The sequence below is a fragment of the Aulostomus chinensis genome, chromosome 19 (genome assembly GCF_037954235.1).
Source record: "Aulostomus chinensis isolate RoL2024-O1b breed Wild chromosome 19, RoL_Achi_v1.0, whole genome shotgun sequence".
Lineage (NCBI taxonomy): Eukaryota > Metazoa > Chordata > Actinopteri > Syngnathiformes > Aulostomidae > Aulostomus > Aulostomus chinensis.
The window spans coordinates 6,664,116-6,673,635 of record NC_141338.1 but is presented as its reverse complement, the minus strand read 5'-3'; the positions used below and the strand labels follow the sequence as shown (position 1 = coordinate 6,673,635).

Below are 9,520 nucleotides of genomic sequence, written 5' to 3'. Positions count from 1 at the left end.
GGTGTTAAGTTGTTATTCGACTTGATAAAAGCCTAAATAATATTTAATTGAAGGAAATTTGGGATTGGCATCATTTTGGCTTGGAGCCCACAATTAAGTTGTGGTTTTGGCCCGCCAAGGGAAAACCTTTGGACACCCCTGATCTCCAGTATAGATTCTTTCCACAATCTCGAGTTTTTCGGAACCAAATTAGGCCTCCGTCTCTTTCAGGCTTTCAAATAAGTTTTTTTTTTTTTTTCTTTGTTTTTTTTCTACTCTGTAGCAACCCGCCATTATTATCTCCAGCCCATTGTGGTGAATTGATTCAGCGTCTCCTGGCTGGCTGGGACTATATACCTACCTGATACTCCCGGCAGCCTCTCGCTCTCAGAACCTGCCCATGCGCCCGCCTCCCCTGCACGGCAGGAATGCGATACGCACCTAATCAGAGTCCCGTACGAGGAAGAATGAGGGCAGAAAGCCGCCGGCCCACCTGTCCCAGGACAGGAGTTCACCTGCAAGATAGCAAAAAACCCTCCGCCATTTACTCCTCCGCCCCTGGTCCAGAGTGTGGTCGTGGAACCGCTTGTGGCTCCGAGTTATTGGGAAAATGGACGAATGCTGCCTGTCCGGTGAGGAAGTGGACAAACTGCGGATACACCGAGAAATAGAGCGACAACTGCGACGAGATAAACGAGATTCTCGCCGGGAGCTGAAGCTGCTGCTCTTGGGTGAGTGTCTCTGCGTCTCTATAATTAAAGTGTGCAGTCAGCTGAAAAGTTTGGACAAGAATTAACTAACGCGCACAGACAAGATGTCCGGTCACAGTTGGGCATTAGTTAAAAATGTTGGTGCCACAGTTTGTTATAATTAATTAGTTTACTGGAGGACACTGTTGCAGAGCAGGTGCACTTAATTAACCTTCAACCTCATCCTTGTTCTTCTAGAATAGAGGACAGACACTCTGTATGCACAGGTTTGGAAGCCCTGAAAGGCTCACATATCTGGTCCCCCCCCCACCCCCCAATAACAAAGCTTCTTCATAAGGAGTTAGTATTCCGTTATCTAAAAAAACAAAAAACAGCAAAATATATTTTTCTTCAGTTAACCCCCTTATCTCTAGAAAGTTAGCTTTGTTATGTCTGGATAATTAAGCAATTATTCATGACAGATAAAGTAGCTGATTCTTAATTCAGGGGGGTTTCCTAAAATCATGGGATCATGGAATAGTTGATTGTGTGCTTCAGTCTCATTTATTTGATCTAATTCTATAACAGCCTTCAGCAACCCGACTGTAAGGAAGAATACAAAGCTGAAAAGTAGATTAAAAAGTACAAGAAGTTGGCCTGAAGGACCAGGGAGTTGGCATCTTTTGTTTTCTTGTGACAAACAGTTCATAATTTCATTATCTAGATGTAATAGAGTTTCCAAGAGTTTCTGTTTTTTCATGTAATTAAAAAAAATTATATAAATATGAGTTTGGCCATTCAGGGCTTCCGTTGGATGCTAACATTAACAACATACAGATCAATCTCGAATGTTAGGAGTGATTCTGCTGTTGCTTTTGAAAAAGCAGATGTTGGCAGCTTATATTTAATTTCGATTACAATTCCTAAAATTGTATTTACGGCGACAAAGGTACAGAGGATGATATTTTACTGCTCCACACTAGCAACCATGCTAACATTGCTAATAAATTGTGTAATCATAGTAGAAGTAGCCTTCAAGTCTGAGAAGTGAAGCTCTTGGGGAAGCAAAACCTGCATCAAGTCTGCATTCTTACTACTGATCATGATGAAGGAGGTTGTCTCATCTCAAAAAGAAGTCTTGGTGTATTTTTTTCATCAACATTTCCTTAATGTATTTATGGTCTCATAATAATAGTCAGTAAATCAGGAAATGCCTCAGGATATGCAACCTTGACAAGTCTCTGCAGTGGCAACATGTCAAGCATTGTAGTCACATTGTACTGCCCATCCGTGGCACTCAAGACATTTAGAATAGAAACGGACTAATATTGGTCTTTCAGGGTAGATATCAAATGTTACTACATCAGGGTCACCGATCGCTGATACTTGAGGTTGAAAAAACTTTGCGCCAAAATCTACAGCGATACAAACCCCAAACACAAGTCCACCATTAAATTAAGGCAAGGCAAGGCAAGGCAATTTTATTTGTAGAGCCCGTTTTCACAAACAGTTTGTCTCAAAGGGCTTCACATGGCATCGTAACAACATCCTCTGCCCTTAGACCCTCACATCGACTGAGGAAAAACTCCATAGAAAACCCTTTTAACAGGGAAAAATCTGAGAAACCTCAGGGTGAGCAACAGAGGAGGGATCCCTCACCAGGACGGACAGACGTGCAGTAGATGTTGTTACAGACAAGAAAACAGTTTACAATACAAAATGTGGGAAACATGGAAATGTTAACAGCTGAAGAAGGAAGCTTCTGGTAGGGGAGGCAGGAAGAGCAAGCCAGCCTGATGGGGGACTGGATGGCAGACTGGTTCATGGAAGGGGAGCGCAGGCCGGTGTAACATTAGGGAATAAGAGGGGGGGGGGGGGGGGGGGGGCGATGCAGGCGGCGGTTGCGGCTCTGGTGGATCTGTGGAAACACAGAGAGACTGCGAGACACCAAGGCCAAACTACAAAGTGCAACAAGTAGTGGTAGTGACAGTTCCAAAAATGTGCAGGGAGGAGAGGAGGAGAGGAGAGGAGAGGAGGGAAGGGCTCCATGTAACCTGATGCGTCCCCCAGCAGTCTAAGCCTGTAGCAGCATAGCTATCGATGGTTCAGAGCTACCTGAACCAGTCCTAACTGAAGGCTCTGTCATAGAGGAAGGTAAAATTAACAGGTGGAAACTTTGTATTCTGAACAATTACACTCGAAACAGTACACTAGGGTAAATATGAACATCCTGACAAATAAAAATATCTTAATAAAATAGAACTTTTCTATTTTATTAAGATATTTATTTTTATTTCTGCAACCTGGACCCGGATAAGCGGAGGAGGAGTTTTGTTTTTTGTTTTTTTTTAAGCGTTCAGCATGAAAAAATAAAATTTCTCTATCAAATTGTAATGAAATCTAGTGTAATGGATCTAATGGTCACGCCAGTGACGCTAAAGCAAGCTATTGCCTTTTTTTATGTCATAGCCATCAGTTCAAGGGGGCCACTGTGGGCGATCTACTTCCTCCTCGGGGTAACATGATCATCTGAGCAAATATCATCACAATCTGATGGACAAAAGAATGTTTAAATATGATCTGTCAAGATTCCATTGTGTGCTTGCTCATTATGGTAAACTGACTCATCCAGGAAACAAAGAGTGACTGACGGGATTGACAAACCGCTGAGCTTCTAACAAGGATTTCTTTTCTATGTACTTTTTCCGTCGTAGTACTTCTAGGCCTCAAATAGTAAATGAAACCTTGATGAGTCAATATCCTCATTCAAAACATGTTTCACAAGACTCTAATGTTGTAATAAAACATAAAAAAACCCCATTCAGGTTTCTCTTAATTTGTATTTAGGCAAAATAAATGACATAGCTGAAGTTACAAAACACAGAAATATGTAATGTGTCATTCATGACCCAGACTAAACAAAACAGACCATTTTGTGCTGGAAACAATACATTACACATGAATAACTCTGCTTTAAAGGTCAGAGCTACTTTAAACTTCAAGTTGAGTTAGTCTGTTTGGAGAACAATAACCTGCAGCAAAGGTCAGTGTAATGGTTAACATTTGTAGGTATTTTAGGTGCTTAGCTGACAATCTTTATCGAGAGTAATTTACAACCTGCAGGCAGGAAGCAGCTCAAGGTTTTACTGAAGGATACCTTTGACTCGTGGGGATCAAATACAAACCTCCCGTGTTCCTGTGACTTCATACAATTTTAATACCAACTTTCTTAAAAATTAATTTGTTGTATTTTATTAAATGAGAGCTGACATTTTGCAGTTTTTACTTTATTTCAGTTTAGTTTATTTTAGGGCATGCATTAACAAGGACAGGTTTATTTTCAAATGTATCCTCACTGAAAAATTAATGTTTAAAACCTCATGAAACTTAATTCCTGAAAATATTCTAGCGCTCCTGAGAGTGAGCCTTCCAGTTGTTGTTTAGTCGCTCTTTCCCGTTAAGCTGCGACTGATTGATGTTCAGGGGATTTTTTAAAATATCATATCACAGGTGACCTACTTCTGGCGTTGCTTTAATCTTATTCCCTTTCTCATCCTTCAGTTTTATTCATCTCGTTTGCGTAGGGACTGGTGAAAGTGGGAAGAGCACTTTCATCAAACAGATGAGGATCATCCACGGCACCGGATACAGTGAAGCTGACAGGAAGGGATTCACTCGCCTGGTGTTTCAGAACATTGTCACAGCCATCCAGGCGCTCGTCCACGCCATGAAGACGCTCAAGATTGAATACGTCGACGACAAGAACACTGTGAGTGTGACACGTCAAGAGGTCACTGGGGCAGTAGCAAGGCCAACTCGCAGCCCTGCAAGCGCTTCTACTGACAAATGCTTACATCAGCATGCTAACATGTCAAGAAAATCAAAAACATGCAAAAGTTTACGGTGTTGCTAGCAGCTCAGAATTGTGGTTTTACTGCATAATTTACTGTTTACAGACACACGTTAGCTAACAGCTAACTTTCAGCTTTTGCTAACATGATTTTATGTGCTTACTACTCATTATTTCGCTCAATAGATGAAATTCTACCCTCAGCCAAAGTGAAAGGTGGCATGCAATTGGTTTATCCAAGTGGTGTTGCCGTCTGTAGCTGTCCAAGATGGCGGACCCACTGATGAATGTGTGATGCCAATTGGGTAGTGACAAGCAGGTATAATATTAGCTTAGCATGTTAGGATGCTAACATGAGCTAATTAGCACCATACACTGCTTAAACTGAGGGGAATGCAATTCACCTCACAGGAATCTTTGTTATGTTTTAAAATGTTGGATATTTTATCTACTTTTGTCACTAAATTAAAAGTTTCACCTGGGGAAGTAGTTAAGGACACATTTCACTAAAAATCCAAAATGTCTGTCATTATGGCACTTGACCAGACAGAGCCTGAAGGAGGAGAAACTGTGCCAGTACTCCCCTTATTCCTGATGGTGTGTGTACTGGCCAATATCAGCGAATTTACCGGTAATTGATTTCACCTTCTTTAGGAGATATAACTGATGATACTGATTATACTGATACTCAAAAATGAAACCATTTTCCAAACGATTGATTATGTAATATATATTAGTAATAATGTATTTACCTGTATATAATCAATTATTAAATATGTATGTTATATTATATATCATTTCTGTGTTTATGTTGCACTGTTACATCTGTAACTAAGAAACACCGATGCCAAATACGTTGCCTGTAATCAGCAGGCCCCACTGACAGCATGAGTCAGCCAACACAACTCAGCTTCAACTAGAACCAGTGATACAAACTGGGAGCAGCAAGCTGAGTTAACGCCACTCCTTGCTGTGGAGAGATGGTTGATGTATCCTCAGCATCAAGCCACAACATGAGCAATAAATTGCTCTTACTACTTTTAGATTTGTCAGGAGTGTCCTTAAGACCCACAGTACCGTGTGCCACTTAACTTGGCTGACATCTTGATTGGCGCCCTCAGTTTATAGATTCCTGGCAGCTTGTGACTAATTATGCTAGTAAATATCACGGTACGCCGAAGAAGAAAATGCGTACCGGCGAGCATCAGGTCATTTAGAGGACTAACAGCAGAGGAAAAGTCATTGTGTTAAATATTCTTGAAACTAAAATGAACTGAAGTCTAGATGTTTCATGCATACCAGGCTGCTGTCAGGGCTAAAATGAGCATCTCTCACCTACTTTTCCTACCTCAGTCTTTTTGAACACCTTGTTCTAGAGGCAGTTCTCTTACCGTTCCAATCTTCTAAGATCTGTTTTTGTGTCAGTCAAATATAGACAGTTTGTGCTTGAACTAATTCCCTGTGGATGTTTTGTATGTGTCAGGGCCATGCAGAGGAGCTGAGCCAAGTGGAGGCAGCCCAGGTGTCCACTTTGGAGGCCTGGCAGGTGAACGCCATTAGAAGAGTGTGGAATGATCATGGTGTTCAAAGGTGCTACGAGCGCAGAAGGGAATTCCAATTATCTGACTCTGCCAAATAGTAAGACTTTTATATGTCTCTGATGAAAGCATTAAGATAAACTCAAGGCTCTTCCTGAGAGCCTCAGCTATCACAATGCGGAATTTTGCACTCATCAGAAGTTGCGTCGTTTAAACATATTTAAAACCAAGTTGACTTTTCTGTGTTATGTTTGAAGTTAGCCGGTCAGGTATTGGGATATTGAACTGGAATTATTACTGTCAACTTTACAGTTACCTTAGTGACTTGGACAGAATCACAGTCCCGTTATACATACCCACTCTACAGGACATCTTGAGGGTCAGGGTCCCCACCACGGGTATCATCGAGTACCCCTTTGACCTTTCCAAAGCTATCTTCAGGTAAGGTATCACACCTCATTAGCTACTGAAAAAAAGTGAAAAATTCTTTCCTGATTAAAACAGCACAAGAATCCAAGATCTTGTATGACACCCTGCAGTGACCTAAACTACCCCCTCTAGCTCTCTGATGGTTTTGAAGTCAGCAGGGAAATTAGGGGATTTGTGGAAACTATGTGGCACTGTACAAAGTTGGAGGCGTCTGTCAAAGAAATAGACTTTTTAGGAAATACACACTTGTATATTGATTTAAGGCTGCCCCTCAACTGAATATTTCCCTAGTTGATTAGATGTCATTATTTCAGTCAATTAGCCAACCAGTTGTGTTCAATGTGTTATTTATTCACATTCTGAATTGCAAAGCTGAGAAAGAATGAGTAATATTGTTAACACAGTGCTGCATTAAAGAATAGGAAATACAGAACCTTTATTAGAATATAAAATTTAGCACCTGCACAAAGCAGGATGTCTGTTATTACTGGCAAATGTGGTAATGGTTCCGTGGAAACAACCTGCCAGGAGACTACCTGAACAATTTGTGAATTCATTTCTAAAGTCTGTAATAGCTACCATTCTTTTCTTGGTAATGGTGGTCTCACACACTCCCTTACATTGATTTATATGTGGCAGCTCGCCCCAACATCAACATTGCCACGTATTGATGTCCTGTTTTAACTATTAGTCAATTAGGTCAGAGTATTTGGGGGTAGCTCTTTCTTCTCAGCGAGGAAAAAAACTAAGAAAAAGACATCATTTTCTGTATTTTAAACTGATGAAGTGCAAGGGCGACATTTCCCCAGCATTTGTTCTGTATTGTGAGCTAAGCTAAACTCAAGGGTATGTCATGAGTGTGGTGCCAATCTTCTCATCTTGCTCTCCTCTGTTGTGTTTCTGAAAGTGCTGAACTACTCCCTTAATGGTCGCTAGGATGTTTTCGGTCCATCAACTCTGATGTTTTCTGGTCTTGTGCGTCTAGGATGGTCGATGTGGGTGGTCAGCGTTCAGAGAGGAGGAAATGGATCCACTGTTTTGAGAATGTCACATCTATCATATTCCTGGCAGCCCTCAGCGAGTACGATCAGGTCCTTTATGAGGACAAAAAAGAGGTAAACTAGAAATCCTCTCTTTCTTTGGAATTAGGCTTCTTATTCATCTTTCCTTGGAAGTAATTGCTGTCTAATTACTCCTTCGAAACACTCTGCATTTTCTGATCAAGTGACTGTTTTTCACTGTTACTGTCCACATTGATTTTTCTCCGCTTCTTCAGAATCGACTGGAAGAGAGCCTCGCCTTGTTCAAGACCATTCTCTCGTACTCGTGGTTCCAGGAGTCCTCCACCATCCTCTTTCTCAACAAAACAGACTTGCTAGAGGAGAAAATTGCAAAGTCTCATTTGGCAAACTACTTCCCAGCATACACCGGTAAAGCTTCCTCTACCCTATTTACAGAGCCCCAGTGTGGAAGATTTTAGTAGTAGTAGTATAACTTGTTCCCACAATTTGTATTACTTTATGGCCATGAGATGCAGATTTTCTGATTTAATTCGGTTGCTTCAAAATAACATACTGCCAATTAATTAGTTGGAATGATCCATTGCCACTAATTATATTGTAAATCCACAAAATACGTTCTTTCTTTGTTTAGATCTCAGGCTCAGCACTGTTATTACCATCCAGTGACGTTCCAGTGTGACATGTTGCAGTAAATACATGTATGATATGGTGGTGGGAACCAGTGATGACATGTAGTGATAACATTTATTTGTGTTCAGCTATTGACTGAATAAACAAAGTTCTAATTTTGGAAATAGGCCGCATGTTAAATGAACTCTCAGGATTTAATTTCTTTATAATAGACAACACGCCCTCTGATTTTGACTGTTTTCTCTCCCACAGGGCCTCAATGTGAGGCTGGACCTGCGAAAGACTTCATCCTGAAGATGTATGTGGCGCACCACAGCGGGCATCATAAACCCCTTTACAAGCACTTCACCTGTGCCACGGACACAGAAAACATCCGGGTTGTGTTCAAAGCCGTCAAAGACACTCTCTTCAGAGATAACCTTGAAAAGTTCAACCTGGAATAAGGGAGCGAGAGCACTGTTCGCAAGTTTTAAGACGGTTACGGACATTTTATCTGTAATATGCTGGTTGTTTGAAACTTTTGCAGGTAAGATACACCCAGACATCCCGCGCCCGTTTCTACAACAGCCCATAATGAATGCTCCAAGTGTTGCTACTGGAGAGGGATGGACTTTTCCAGCTACATGTTAGCCAGAGAATTAAAAACTGGTATCAAACTGGTTTGACCAAGTTCTTGTAAAAATGTGACCAGCCCTGCCAGGCAGCTCTGGGAGGAGGAAGAACGACAATAGCCTGCAGGGAACAATAGTGTCTGAGTTTATCTTTACACTAATGTGTGACAACTATGCAAGATATGAAGAAATCATGTACTCACATACATGAAAAGTTCCTTCATCTGTGGTTTACACTAACCTGGATTCGGTTTAATTCTGAAATGTTCAATCCAACTAATGACAGATGGCTGCAGCTGCTCAGCACTGACACACTGAAGGCTGTTTCAGGACGTCTCTGTCCAGGAGCTCTAGGCGTGGTCACACTAATTGGCAAGCAGTCGTAACAACCTTTGTACCGAACAGTGCTCAACAATTTCAAAGGTCTGACGGTGTAGTCTTCCTGTTCAAGTGCCGGAACTGAATCGTGGTAAGTGGACAGAGGCATTCAGTGTTGCTGGACAGAACAATGCTCGTTTCAACACAGAACTAGAGTCTGTTTAGGTTCTATTGATTTTATCTGCTCCGTTGTTATCATATGCTTGCTCAAGGGTTGAAAAGTTCATGGCTTATGCAGTATATAAAGGACACATTTGAAGTTTTAGACAGTGGTATGTAAGATTTAGAAATTAACTTTGTGTATGTCACTGTTTTTCTACCAGTTTGTGAATATTATCAGCACATGACAATATTCTGGTTTGTGATAGTTGTACCCTAAGGGCTAATAAAAATC

General features: G+C 41.1%; 1 protein-coding gene across 1 annotated transcript; it reads left to right on the top strand.

The window, feature by feature from the left end:
• Positions 1-314: 314 nt before the first annotated feature.
• On the top strand, positions 315-9,491 carry LOC147243835 (guanine nucleotide-binding protein subunit alpha-14-like). Its single transcript, XM_086188107.1, has 7 exons — positions 315-710; positions 4,253-4,437; positions 6,002-6,156; positions 6,369-6,497; positions 7,471-7,600; positions 7,762-7,915; positions 8,390-9,491. Exons 1-7 carry the CDS (start codon positions 590-592, stop codon positions 8,578-8,580), a joined length of 1,065 nt encoding a protein of 354 aa, XP_086044233.1. The 5' UTR covers positions 315-589; the 3' UTR covers positions 8,581-9,491.
• Positions 9,492-9,520: the final 29 nt, after the last annotated feature.

What these genes read in the sequence shown, in the direction of transcription:
- LOC147243835 (XM_086188107.1), top strand. Translation starts at nt 590, where the DNA reads ATGGACGAATGCTGCCTGTCCGGTGAGGAAGTGGACAAACTGCGGATA. An exon ending in GCTGAAGCTGCTGCTCTTGG is followed by an intron (nt 711 to 4,252) that starts GTGAGTGTCTCT and finishes TCGTTTGCGTAG; the next exon opens with GGACTGGTGAAAGTGGGAAG. An exon ending in CTTTCCAAAGCTATCTTCAG is followed by an intron (nt 6,498 to 7,470) that starts GTAAGGTATCAC and finishes TTGTGCGTCTAG; the next exon opens with GATGGTCGATGTGGGTGGTC.